General features: G+C 54.8%; 1 protein-coding gene across 1 annotated transcript in view; it reads right to left on the bottom strand.

Moving 5' to 3' along the window:
• The window catches only part of MYO7A (myosin VIIA), an 88,080-nt gene that overhangs the window by 38,483 nt on the left and 35,636 nt on the right, over positions 1-13,961 (bottom strand). The window contains 5 exon segments of the mRNA XM_047752753.1: positions 996-1,133; positions 6,952-7,058; positions 11,433-11,568; positions 12,372-12,582; positions 13,551-13,693. Of these exon segments, the coding sequence (XP_047608709.1) occupies positions 996-1,133; positions 6,952-7,058; positions 11,433-11,568; positions 12,372-12,582; positions 13,551-13,693 (735 nt within the window).

Genomic DNA, 13,961 nt, shown 5'->3' with positions numbered 1-13,961 from the left:
TCACGCCCCCTGCAACCCCATCCTGAGGGGCAGGAGGACTGGCCAGCCCACTCTGGGGAAAGTTTCCAGGCAGGGGACAGGACCGGGGGCAGGGGACAGGGCTAGCACGCGGAAGGCTAGCTTCCGCCACCTGTTTCCTCTCCCTGCAGGCACTTTCCCTGGCCCAGCGCTGGCCTCCCGCCTTCCGCTCCTCCCGAGGCCCCAGCTTCCCCTGGGCCTCCCCTCCGGTCTCTGGGATAAACAACAGCTCCCAGAGATGTGGAAGGAGAGGGGCTCCTAGCAAGAGGGGGCCCAGGCTCCCAGCTCTGCAGTCTCAAACCCCTTCACCTCCCTGAGCCTCTGGTCCTGCTCCTGGAATAAAGGTGCCATAAAGGTCCCTCCCTTCAGGGCTTCTGGGAAGGTTGAATGGGGCTGTGGAGAGCCAATCTGGCCTGGGCCCGGCACACAGAAAGGGCTCAGCAGATATTATTCAGCCAAGTCAAAAACGAGAATGTTCCCCACCAGTCAGCAGAATCCAGGAAACCTTCCAGCAAGAGGTGCTAATTGGCTGGACCAAAGGAAAGGGGGCTTGCAAAGTCCACGCTGCAGCAAGAGCCACAGCTGCCATTAACTGAGCACCTTCCTAGGTGCCTGGCAGTCCGCATGCATGACTGCATGGAATACACCCAGGAGGTGGGGATAAGGGGTCCTGTCTCCATCTATGAGGAAACTGAGGTATGAGGGGATAAAGTGACTTGTCTATAGTCACCCAGCGTCAAGACGGCAGAGCCCAGACTTGAACCTGCGTGCAGCACTAGAGTCCAGGTTCTTTCCAAGGCACGTGCAGCCTTGGTAAACAGGAACTTTGCTCCGCAAGACCCTCAGGGGCCCTGCCTCTCCCCAGAGGACAAAGTCCCACGGGGCCCAGCCCACCCTGCCCTCCTCCGCCGGCCGCGGCCACCCCCCAGGCGGGCCCCAGCTGCCTCGGCTGCCCCTCTGCGGCCAGGGCTGCTCACCATGGGCTTCTTGAACTCGTTGGGCTTGATGCAGCGCACGAAGAAGGGCTGGCAGGCGCCCAGCGTGCGCATCAGCAGCTCCAGCGACCGCTTGAACTGGCTGCTCAGTGTGGGCGAGCGCTTCCTGGTCTCGGCGCCCTGTGGGGGTGGACCACGGCGATGGGAGGGGCCGACCCGCGCCCCTGCAGCCCTCGGGAAGGGACAGGGACGGAAGGGACGCGGGAGCAGAGGTCGGTGGGTCAGGGCTGAGGAAGAGCCGCCCAGGGAAGCAAGAGAGCCACGTGGGGTTTCCCGTGACCCGCCTGGTCTGGGCTGGAGCTTGGACCCCGGACGCATCCCCACTTGGGGAACCTCCCCAACCCCCGGGGCCCAGGAGCGCTGTGCAAGGGACTGGGAGCTCTGGGTCCCGCCTTGGTGCTGAATGACTCTGGCAAGATGCAGCCCCTCTGAGTCTCCCGCCTCCCTCCCCAGTTTATAGGAGTAACCAGACCCGTCACCTCAGGAGGATGGGGGTCTCTCCTAGAGAACGGTTCGACCTAAATTCAAAGCCTGGCTCCACACCGCCTGGCCCCACACGGCCTGGCCTTGTGATTTTGGGCAGGTCACTGAGCAGCGCTGAGCCTCAGTTTCCTAACTGGGAATAGCGCCATCTATCTAGTGGATGGGGTTGCAAGAGCTCATCTGTAAAAGGCAACCCGAGAGGGCCTGGGTGCTGCCTGCACCCTCTGCCCTCCCCCCGGGGTGGGGACTAGGGGTCAGCAACAGATGGGCGGGGCAGACGGTGATCAGCCTCCTAAGACACACAGTTGGCCCCTGGCCACCCTCCAGCACCAAGGCCCAAGGGCTCTGCGCTCCACCAGCCGCTCTCTGGGTGAGCCGGCCAGCAACCCACTGCACCTCCCTATCCCATTGGGGTCCCCCTCTCAGAATACTGTGAAATGAGGTGGGGTGCTGGCCAAAGACCTGAGCAGCAAACAAACGGGAAGCACAACATCTCCGACAAATACTGAGAAACTGGACCTAGAAACCAGATTCGATCCCAAAGCATTTTGATGTTAGTTTCCCTTGCACTTTCTTGGAGTGAGAATTTTTTTTGTGATTTTGATTATTGTAAGATTTTCTCCTGTAAATAAGTCGTCATTTTATCTGATATCCTGTAGCACCAAAAAGCAGGGATGCAGGTGTAGCTTGGGAGGTATGTTGGGGGAGGAAGAGGCATTAACATTAGCCCAACCGTCCCAGGAGTGAAACAAAACTTGCCAAGAAACAGCAAACGCCTGCTATTCAGAAATGTGCCATGTTTTCCACTTTGGTTTCATTTGGAATATATTCTGGTATTTTTGCCAAGAGAAGCTGTGGAGTATTTTTGCACTGAGGTAGGGTGATCGTCAGCTCCGTGGCCCCCACGGCCACCCCAGAACCTGATCCAGCAGTGGCGCTGGGTGAAGCCATCCACGTTGGGCTCTACCCCCAGGTACAGAGGACGTGCTAGGAGCAGGTGTGTATATACACAGCCCACATCCGTACACATAACACACACACATAGTACGGACAGACACACAGACACATAACACACACAGCATGCAAATATACACACAGACACATCAGACACATATATACACAAACACACACTGACACAACACAGAAACCACATACAGGTGCATACACAGCCACATACACATAATACACACACACCACGCAGAGCATACAAATGTATACACATACATGCCACATACATAGCACACCACCACACACAGACTCATATCCATACCCACAACACACACACATGCACGCAGAAACACATACAGAGCATACCTGCACACGCAGCATGTATGCACAATATACACAGCACACAAAGCATGCACAACACACACGAACCTAACACACACCCCTCTTTGGTTTCCATCAGCGCGCTGGAACGACTCCTTTCTATCTTTGTCTTGGGCTGTGAGCCCCGCAAGGTCGGGAAGGTCTCCCTCATTTACTGCTGCTCCCAGGGCCGGTCATGGCAACAGCTAACAACACACCGCCGAACTGAAGTGGTACTGAACTGGTTGCTAGGATCCATGGGCTCCCAGAAACTGTCCATCCACCTGCTGCTCAGGCCACAGATCTAGGATCCACGCCCAACTCCTCTCATATCCAAGATGCCAGCAAATCTTCCTGGTTCTCCCTCCAAAATGGATCCAGAATCTGCCCCTTCTTAGCACCTCCTCCACGGTCAGCCTGGACAAGGCCACCTGAATGCCTCTCCCATTATTACAATAACCTCCAAACTGGCCTGCCCGCTTCTGTCCCCAACACTCCATATCACCCTGCACTCCCCTCTCCACACAGCAGCCTGAGGGAGGCTGTGACAACACAAATCCCGTCATGTCTCTCCCTCCCCCAACCAGCTCAAAACCCTCGATGGCGCCCCAGTTCACTCAGCATGAATGCCAAGGTCCTTGTGAGGACCAGCGATGTCGCACGGGATCTGGTCCCAGCTACTTCCAGCCTCCACCACCTCCCTCCCTCCCTTGCAGCCACTCCTGCCTCTGTGCTCTCCCTACAATGCACGGGGCAGGTTGGGGCTTCAACAGCACCTTAGGGCTTCGCGCTTGCTGTTCCTGCCCCTTGCAATGCTCTTCCTCCAGAATGCTCATGGCTGGCATCTCCACCACCTTACCAACCCCTCAGTAAAGCCTTTCCTCATGCCCCTACTCGAAATTGCCAAGCCCCACCTCCCACGACCTTCCCATCTCATGTATCGCCATGGGACACACTATATATTTTCCTTGTTTATTTGCTTATTAACTATTTCCCCTTCTGCTAGAATGTAAGTTTCTCTCCGTTTTGGTCACCACGCTACATCCCCAGGACATCAGATGATAACACATAACAGGCACTCAAAAGGTATTTGTGATGGACGGAAGGAATGACTGAATGGGGGCTATGAGCCCAGGGTCTGCGCTCACCTCCCTGGCCACCTGCTTTCTGATTTGGTTTTAGTTCATTGGAAGGAAAGGTCATCTTTTCCGACATGTGTTGTATTCTGGGATAACCTGCAGGTCTTTAGGGATGGGTAAAGGCAGAAGTGAGAAGCCCAAGTTCAATGATCAATGACTCCTCGGAGGGGCTGGGAGTGACTGGCAGGAGAAGCCACCTGCGTAAAGAGTGAACAGGTGTCCTGTGGACTCATGGCCCCGAGGACATGTGCCCGGGGTTGAGGAGGTATTCTTGTCTCGGCTGCTCCCTCCAGCAGCAACGGTTGTCCTGGGGCTGCCTGGAGCACTCTGAGGGGGCAGACCCAGGTCAGAGGGTAGAATTCCAGAGGGCGGAGCCTATGCAGGACATGGGTCTGCTGGCTGCGAGGTCATGGGCTTCCACCCTAAGGAGGGTTCGGCAGCTAGGGCACTGTCACCAGCACACTGTGACTCAACAGCCACCCTTCACCAAGCTGATTTCCATGGCCCTTTAACAGAGCTGTCATGTTTCCAGCGGTTACAAAGCATTTTCATTTTTTTTTTTTCCTTGAGGCAATGCGTGCAGGCAGCCACAGTACAGCAAAAAGGAGCAGGGGCTTGAAAGCCTCGCTTTAGTCATCGCTTGTGCATAACCTTGGCCCCAAGTCCCTGTACCTCCCTGAGGCAGACTTAGGTCAGAACCCTGTGTCACAAGCTGTGTGGGCTCGAGCCCATACCCTAACCTCTCTGAGCCCCAGCTTCTTTACCTATAAGGGGAGGGCAATAGGAATTCCTCGCAGGGGTGCCACGGGGAGTGAATGAGGTGAGAGATACAAATGCACAGCTCACAACCTGGCCCAGAAGACAAGATGTACTGGGTACCCACTGTGTCGCTGCCATGTTCAAATTCTGTGCTCCAAAAACTCCCTTAGGAGCAGGCCATATCTGGAGACCCCACAGCCTTATACTTGAACCTCTCCATGGTTCCCCAGCAAGTGGGTTCTAAGCCCAGGGCTCCAGGGAAGGAGGCTTAGAACAGGAAACGTCACACAGAGTCCCCACACGCTTCCAGGGGCTTGGGAAAGGAGGGGACGATGGGTTCAGAGGTCTTCCGGCACTGCCCAATGCCAGGAGGGGTGAGGGGGCCTGGCAGGGGTTGGGCTGAGGTCTACGGGAGAACAGGAGAGTGGGGGACAGCCCTGAGCCACTCCTGTCTCACCAACCCTGCGACCTGCACTGTGTGGGCTTCAGGGCAGGGACTGCTGGGGTTGGAGCTCCAGGCGCCTGGGCCCCAGTGCTGGTCTGGGACCAACCCATGGGCAGAGGACAGAGGCCTCCTTCCAGGTGCACGCCCTGCTCCTGTGGCTTTATGAACTGTGCACCTGCAGTTCTATGAGGCACCTGACAGCGGGGGGGACACCAGGCGCACAGGAAGGAAGAGGGACTCAGCCCGAAGACCAAACGTGGGCAGATTCAGTATCAGGCAGAGAGGAAAGGGAGGCTGAGAAAGGGGAGGCGAGGGGAAGACAGAGTCACGCTGCCGCTCAGAGTACCCAGGGCCCCTGGGGACCAAAGCGCTGTGGGAGCCGCGACCTGGACACACCGGGGATGCTGTTTCAGGGCCTAAGGGGGTCTGGGGCGGGGGGGGGCCCAGATGCTGTGACTTGGACGAAACCACTCTCCATCTCTGCGCTTCGGCCCCCCCCACCACCTGCAAAATGCCGAAAATACCACCTGCACCTCCTGCTCCACAAGGTTATCAGAGGATCTGACCCAGTCACGAGTGGAGAAACCCTGAGAAGGGCCCGGGAGAAGTAGCAGGCCTTCCTCCAAGAGACTCGATGGGGCAGAGGCCTTGGGAGACAAAGGTTCCAGTCCCAGCCCTGGCCCTGGTTCGCAGGGGACACCGGGCACGTCTCCCCTCTTTTCCTAAGACTCAGTTTCCTCCCCTATGAAACTGAGATGCCTGCAGTCCACACAACCCCAAAAACAAAAATCAAACCACGCCACAAACCACTCCACAAACAACACCACCAAAAACCACACTCCAAAAAAGAAACAAACAATAAAACAAAAAGCAAGAGCCCTTTTCCCAAGCCTCAGTGCCACGGGACCAAGGACACAGCCCAGCCCCAAGAGCGGCTGAGGCCTCTCCTGCCATCCTCCAGCGCCAGGCGGGGGTCGTTACCTTCGCAGAAGCTGCTGGCTGGCGGACAGTGCCCGACGAATAACCACAGAGAAACTACAACAGGAAGCACACATGCGTGGCGGGATGGGGTGGGGGGCAAGGAGAACGTGGTGGGTCAGAAAACGGGGGGCAAAATCCACCAGGGAAAGAGGACGAACCTCAGGGCAGCAGTCTGGGCTTTTGGGGGGCTGGGGGCAACACAGGCACCTGGACAGGCACCGAGGGGCAGCGGCTCTGCCCTCCCCATGGGCCCCTCCATGCCCCCTCCAGGAAGCCAGGGGACAGGAGGAAGATATGAAATAAACGGGCTTACAGTCCTGCAGGAGACAAGTCCACCAGCCTACACTCTAGGGACAAAGGCAATGTCAAGGGTGGGAAATTCTCACACACACACCCCCGATGGGGGTCCAGGGCTGGCACAAATACGGCTCTGGTGCCCATTCCTCCAAACAGCCACATCCATCCATGCCCTCAAGGCTGGGTGTGCCCCCTTCACCCGTGCTCCCTGTTAGCTGCTGGAGGCTGGGCTCAGGGAGGGGACCCCCATGGTAAACCGAGTCCTGATCCATCAGGCTCTGCTCTGTGACCTCTCAGGTGACCCTTCCCTGGGCTTTGCACCCCCTCCGCACCCTCTAGTGTAAGAGGACCACATGGGAGGATCCTGGAGACCCCCCCCAGGACCCTTCTGGAACCACAGCAAAGCCCCACCCTTGCTCTGCAGCCAGAGGAGCTCAGCTGAAGCTACTGGACCAGGAGGCTCTTAGACGCGGACCTGGCTTCTGGGGGCCCTTCCCGCCCAGTGACAACCACCCCCGGACATTACCATGGCGACATCAGCCTGGAAGATCTGCTTGATGAACTTGTTCCTGGAGGAGTGGACCAGCTGGATGATGTCGCCGTGCAGGGTGTCCCGGTTCTTCTCCAGGAAGCCTGGGCAGCAGCAGAGAGCAGTCACACCTCCTCAGCTCAGGCAGCCGTCCCCAGCTAGACTCCGCCCTTCTCCCAAACCGCAGCACCTGGCCCCGGGAAGCCCCTCCACATTCACCCAGTTCAACCACATCCAGCTTCCAATGGGGGACACTGAGGCCTAGAGAAGACAGCAGCTTGCCCAAGGTCACAAAGGATGTGAGGGGCAGAGCCAACCTCACAGCACCCCCTTCCAGGCCTGGGCAAAGAAATGGGCAGGGGGTCTTAGGGCCCACGAGGGAGTGGGGCCACCTTTGGGTCTGAACCTTCCCAGCCTGAAATGCCAGCTTTAGTCTTTTCTTTTAAAGGCCACACCTGTGGCATATGGAGGTTCCCAAGCTAGGGGTTGAATCAGAGCTACAGCCACCAGCCTATGCCACAGCCACACAGGATCCAAGGCACGTCTGCGACCTACACCACAGCTCATGGCAACACAGGATCCCCGGCCCACTGAACAAGGCCAGGGATCAAACCCACATCCTCATGGATACTAGTTGGATTCATTTCTGCTGCGCCACCACAGGAGCTCCCCAGCTTCAGCCTTTTGAATGCAGGTGAGGTGGGCTGGGACCTAAGACCCTCTCCCAGAACGCTTGCACCTGGGCCAACAGCTCCCTGAGCAACAAAATACAAAGAAACCAAAAGGGCACCAAGAATAACTGCACGACTGTGAAGCCGGGGCAATTATGAACAGTAAGATACAAAAAGAGCACAAACCAACAGCCGAAAGCCGGGCACTGCCCCGGAGCCCTGCACATAGCCCAGCAGGGCGGACCACCCAAGCCAGCCCTCCAGCCCGACCCAGAGGTGGCCACCGCCTCATTTAAGGAACCAGCCTGCCTTCCTCCAGGAGCGAGCAGGGGCACCTGTTTCTCGTTCTCTCTCCCTCGTGCCGCAGCCTGAGTCCCGGTAAAGCCTTGCCTAAATTCCTCGTCTGGTCTCTTAACAATTTCTACTGGTGAAAGAGCCCAGTGACTTGGGTGGATAACAAAGGTGTCAAAAGTTAGTGTGTCCCCTGGGAGAGAATACACGTTCATCTGGTACCAGTTAAGAGTAAAGGAATGAATTTACAATACCTGGTGTTTGGGGAGCGCCTTCACAGCTGTAATGCACACAGCTCCCCCGTATCTGCAGGACAGGTGGGGGATTATCTCCCCATCCCACAAGGTGAAGAAACCAATGTTCAGAGAAGCTAAGCAGATTGTCTAACACCACACAGCAGACCACGGGCAGAGTTAAGAGGGGCGCCCAGGAGCCCCGGCACCACCCAGACTCCAAAAGCTGCCATGCACTGGGACTGAGGACTTAGGAACTGGTTAAAGGGGATGCTTGCTACCTTGAGGCGGAAGACGGGATGCTCAAAGACTGGGGGTGCCTCAGGAGAAGGAACCCTGCGGAGAAGCAGCACCCTTTCTTCCAGAGGTCAGGCTGCCGGTAGTTGGCACAAAGACGAGTGTGGGGCTGCCCACCAAGCCTCTGGGGACAGGTGAGCTGCAGGAGGCACTCGGCAGTGGAAGGCAGGGCTCTAAAGTCGGGGTGGAATTGCAGGGCCCTCGGGAAAGCTCCATGACAGACTCACTGGGGGACCCTGAGAGAGGTCCCCTTCTAGGCCTCAGCGTCTCTATCTGTTGAATGAGCGTGATGTGGCCATAATCTCTTCTTTTTGGACCACCTGCCACCACCCATGTCGTAAATAAAATGCTGAATTAAATGGTACTCTGTGCATAGAGACCAGATGGGTGGTTGCTGGGGTTGGGGGGGGAATGGAGGGGGGGGGGAGTTTGGGATTAGCAGGTGCAAACTACTACATGTAGAATGCAAAAAAAAACAAGGTCCTACTGTACAGCCCAGGGAACTATATTCACTATCCTGTGACAAACCGCAATGGAAAGAATTTTTTTAAATGGGGGGGAACCGTGCTCTGTGAAGAGAAAATGCCGGGAGAATTATTTAAAGTAGTTCAGAACTGAATCGATGACCTTAAACTGAATCGGTGACCTTCAAGCCGTTTCCCTCTCCGTTTCAACTCCATAAAAGTGGCTGACCTTTCTGGGTCCTCCAGATCTTAGAACATTTTATAGTTTTATTGCTCCGAGTAGAGCTCAGTTTTCATTCTTGTATCCTCAGCAAGAGCGTGATGCCTGGTACATAAAGGCTGGTTGACTTGAACAGAAAAATACAATCCCCTCTGACTCCCAACAGACCCATTTGTTTGTCCGACAGTCCTTCAAACTTAACGTTGGCTCTGTCTTTCTAACAGAAGGGTAGGCTCTCACAGCTGATTAGATAGACAGACAGACAGATTAGATAGACATATTAGATATAGATATTCAAGATGTTATTGGACAAACCAAGATGTTCTTGTCACCCAGTGCTTGGAGTTTCTAATTCTGCACATCCTGAGAAAAACTTAATATTGAGGATTAATGTTATTTTTTAAGACATATGTTTATTATTTTTTCAGACTTCGCTCCAGGTTCTGCCTGAACACCTTTTAAGCAATATATTTAATAAATGTGCATGGCATCAGCACCAGAGGAAAAGGATAACACACTATTCTAGGGATCATTTTCTGCTTGATATCCTCAGATTCATTACGTCTGCCTGTGTCACACCCGATAGTTTAAGGAGGGCTGAGCAGCCTTCAGAATCCATCGCTGCGGCACGGCTCACTCTCTGCTTTGTAGACCAACCAACAAGGGAGCGTGAAACTGGAGGCTCTTTGCTTGTTTGGAATGTCATTGGCCTCAGCTGTGGCTGGGACTCTTTGGGGCTGAAGGGCAGGGTCAGGGGGTGATGCCTCCCACAGCTGATGCTCATTCAAGGCCAACCCTTTGCTCTGGAGTGGGAGGAGCAAGGTTGGCAAGGACCGTCTTGGACAGACCCTGTAAGAAAGCCCAGGCGGGGAGTCTTGACTGTTCTGTCTTTCTTACTTCTAGCTTTAAAACAAGCCCACTTGCATCTCCCTGGAGAAAGAAGATACATCTCCTTTCAAGCTCACCCTTGGTCCTATCACTCAGAGTCTTGGTGGGTAACTGGGCCGGTTCTAGGCCTGGCTTTGCATCCAGGACTCTGTGTGATCTAACGATAGTTGACTACCCCTTCTGAGTCTTAGTTTCCCCATATGTGCAAAAGAATATTAAGCCCACCCAAAGAATTGAAATCAGGGACTCAAAAAGATCCCTTGGGAGTTCCTGCTGCGGCTCAGCTGGTTACAAACCCAACCAGTATCCATGAGGATGCGGATTCCATCCCTGGCCTCGCTCAGTGGGTTAAGGATCTGGAATTGCCATGAGCTGTGGTCTAGGTCAAAGAAACGGCTCAGATCTGGCATTGCTGGGATTGCTGTGGCTCTGGTGTAGGCCAGCAGCTGCAGCTCTGATTCGACCCCTAGCCTGGGAAGTTCCATACACTGCGAATGCTGCCCTAAAAAGAAAAAAAAAAAAAAAAAAAAAGATCCCTGTACACCCTGCTCACTATCCAGCATTATCCACCATAGCCAAAATGTGGAAACAAACCAAAAGTCCATCGATGGGTGAATGGCTGAAGTGTGGTTCATATACGTATACTGGAGTATTATTCAGCCACGAAAGGAAAGAAATTCTGACACGTGCTACAGCACGGATGAACCCTGAAGACATTATGATGAGTGAAAAAAGCCAGACACGGAAGGACACATATTTGCATGTTTCCACTTACATGAGGTACTTGGAACAGTCAAATACAAAGAGACGGAAAGTGGAATACAAGTTATCAGGGGCTCGGGGTGGTGAGGGGAGGATGGAGAGTTATCGTTTAGTGGGTACAGAGCTTCTGAGTGGCGTGATGAACAGGCTCTGGAGGGTGGTGATGGTTGTACGATATCGTGACTGCACTTAATGCCACTGAATTGTAGACTTAAAAAATTGCTAAGCTGGCGAATATATTGTATATATATTGAAATATTTATATGTATTTAAAAATATATGTATTATATATTATATGTTTAATACAGTATATACATTATACATATATTAAATATTTCTATGTATATTGAAATATATATCATATGTTATATGATACATGATATATTATTATATATTATATAATATTGTATATCATATATTTCTACATATAAAATTAGATTGTAATATATTGAAAATATATTGTATATGTTCTACCACAATTTTTAAAAATCTCAAAACAAAAAAGAGCACTGGGCCCAATGCTTCCTAACATCCTTTCCTCTTTGCATTTCAGGACCCAGGTGTCTCTGTCCTGGGCCCGGGAAGGAGAAGGAAGGGAGGGGAGGGGACACAGGCAAAGAGAGACAGCCAGCCCCAGAGGGCCCGTCTGTACCTTGGCTCTCGTAGTAGACAACGCCTGCAAAGTGGTTGATCCCGAACTGGGTCTCGTGGTTGTTCTTGGGCGGAATGTAGTTCGAGTTGAGCCGGTGCTGCGAGTTCAGCTTGTGCAGCATGGTGGTGTCTGTGCCCTGCGGGAACCGAGGAGCCGCTGTCAGGCCCGCCCCCTCCCCCCGCCCCAGTCTCCACCAGACCCTATTGCCTTTCCTGCCCCATGTCTCCGCACCCCCTCTTCTGTCTTTCCCAACAGCTGCCCTCCCTTCCCTGCTACCCCAGGCACAAGCTCTCTGGGCCTCCGTTTCCCCATCTGAGATGGGGGTGGATTGGAGTTTCACAACCGGTACATTCCAGGTTAGAAAATCCACTTCCCGAGTTCCTGCTGTGGCTCAATGGAAATGAACCCAACTAGTATCCGTGAGGATGTGGGTCTGATCCCTGGCCCCGCTCAGTGGGTTAAGGATCCAGCATTGCCGTGAGCTGGGGTGTAGGCCAGCAGCTACAGCTCTGATCTGAGCCCTAGCCTGGGAATTTCCATATGCCGTGGGTGTGGCACTAAGAAGAGAAAGAAAGGAAGGAAGAAAGAAAGAAAGAAAGGAAGAAAGAAAACAAAAACAAAAGAAAGAGAAAGAAAAGAAAAGGAGAGAGAAAATCTATTTCCCAAGATTAAAATCATGAGAATGGCCCCTCCCCAACTCCACGACAAATGCCATGTCTGGAGCACCTATGCTGTGCCAGCTGCCTGCCGGGCTCTTCATCGTTTGGTCCAGGACGCATGGACTGTAGGCAATTCCCAAATATCAAATGAACACATGTTCTGAACTGGCCCCAGAGCGACCCTGAGAGGCACGTGTCATGAGTCCCACTTCACGGATGAGGAGAGACGAGGCTCTGAGCGCGGAGGGGACCGGTCCGGCCCGCCCTGCCGTGGGCGCACCTTGGGGAATTTGCTCTCCTCGTCGATGAGAGAGATGATGTTCATGGGCTTGTTGGCGATCATGTCCAGGGCGTCCTGGTTGTCCGTGAACTCGATGTGCAGCCAGTCGATGCTCTCCAGGTCGTACTCCTCCTGCTCCAGCTTGAACACATGCCGCACGAAGAACTGCTGCAGGTGCTCGTTGGCAAAGTTGATGCAGAGCTGCTCGAAGCTGCAGGGTGGGGCGCGGAGCACAGGGGACAGACAGGGTTGAGGGGTGCGGGCGTGTTCGGGCCCCGCCCCCCAGCTCAGGGCCAGCCCCACCTTGGCCCGCCGTGTACCCCAGGCACCTAGGTCCCTCTGCGGACTCTCCAACCTCTGAGGAAGGGTGGCTCGGCAAGTCCCACCCTGTCCACATACCGAGGAGGACACTGAGGCCCAGCAAGGGCACAGCACTAATCCAAGGTCACTCGGGACGTCAGAAGGAGAGTTAAGGCTGGAGCCCTTTACCCCCGCATGACCAGGCCCTGGGAGAGGCCAGGCCCGTGGGCGCCACGCACCCCAGCAGAGGGGGAGAGCCAAGGCCTGGGGAGGCGGGCCACAGAGACAGAGCCAAAGCGTCAGCAGAGGTGGGAAGGGGGTTCACACGTTCTGGCCAGTGGGGCCTGGAGGCTGACATCGCTGAGCCACCAGCTCAGAGCTCTCCCAGGTGACAGATACTTTGGAGGGGGGGGTCTTTGGGATATCTGAACCTCACAAGAGTTGAAGGGACTTCCCAGTTGCCAGGAGTCCGACAGCTGCCTCCAGCCCCAGCATCTACCTGGGCCTGCTCCATTCAACAGCCCGTCACATGACCCCCAAGAGGGGTGGGACCCCAAGAGTGGCCAAGACCCCCATCTCAAGCCCCGCTTTAAGGAACCTTGCAGCTCAGACACTGCAAGGGCAGTGGGGACTGCAGTGTCTGCGACAGTGTAAGAGCCCCCCCCCACCACGTGCCATCCCGCTGGCCTCAGCTGACCCCGGATTAGAGCGGATGGAGAAGCAGCAGAAAGGGGCCCCCGGGACATCCGGAGTCAACTTTTCCTACAGCCTGGCAGTGTGTGCCTGGAACTGGCTAAATGTCGTTTAAAGGGAGAGATGTGACACGTCCGCATTGTAGAGTAAAAGTCCCACAGGGCAGAGCCCCCGCCCCCATGGTACCTGTTCACAGCAAAGTTCTCGAACCCAAAGATGTCCAGGAGGCCAATGGACCGGCGAGGGTTCTTCACTTCCTGGGAGGGGGGCTTGTAAATCGCGGCATTGATCTTGTCCACGATCCACACAAAGAGCCGCCCATAGATGCCCTGAGGCCAGAGGCGCCCGGTCAGCCACAGGCACAGCCACAGCTTCCCAGGGAGGCCAGCCAGGCCCCTGGGCCCCTGCCGTGCAGTGTGAACCCCCCAATCCTTTACTCCAGCTATTCCCTCTGCCTGGACACCCTCCCTGCCTGAACAATCCCTGCTTTTTTTTTTTTTTTTTTTGTCTTTTGTCTTTTCAGGGCCAAACCCGCGGCATATGGAGATTCCCAGGTCTAATCGGAGCTGTTGCCACCGGCCTACACCACCCACTGAG

This window comes from Phacochoerus africanus, chromosome 11 (genome assembly GCF_016906955.1).
Source record: "Phacochoerus africanus isolate WHEZ1 chromosome 11, ROS_Pafr_v1, whole genome shotgun sequence".
NCBI classification, from domain to species: domain Eukaryota; kingdom Metazoa; phylum Chordata; class Mammalia; order Artiodactyla; family Suidae; genus Phacochoerus; species Phacochoerus africanus.
This window is presented reverse-complemented; position numbering and strand designations above follow the sequence as displayed.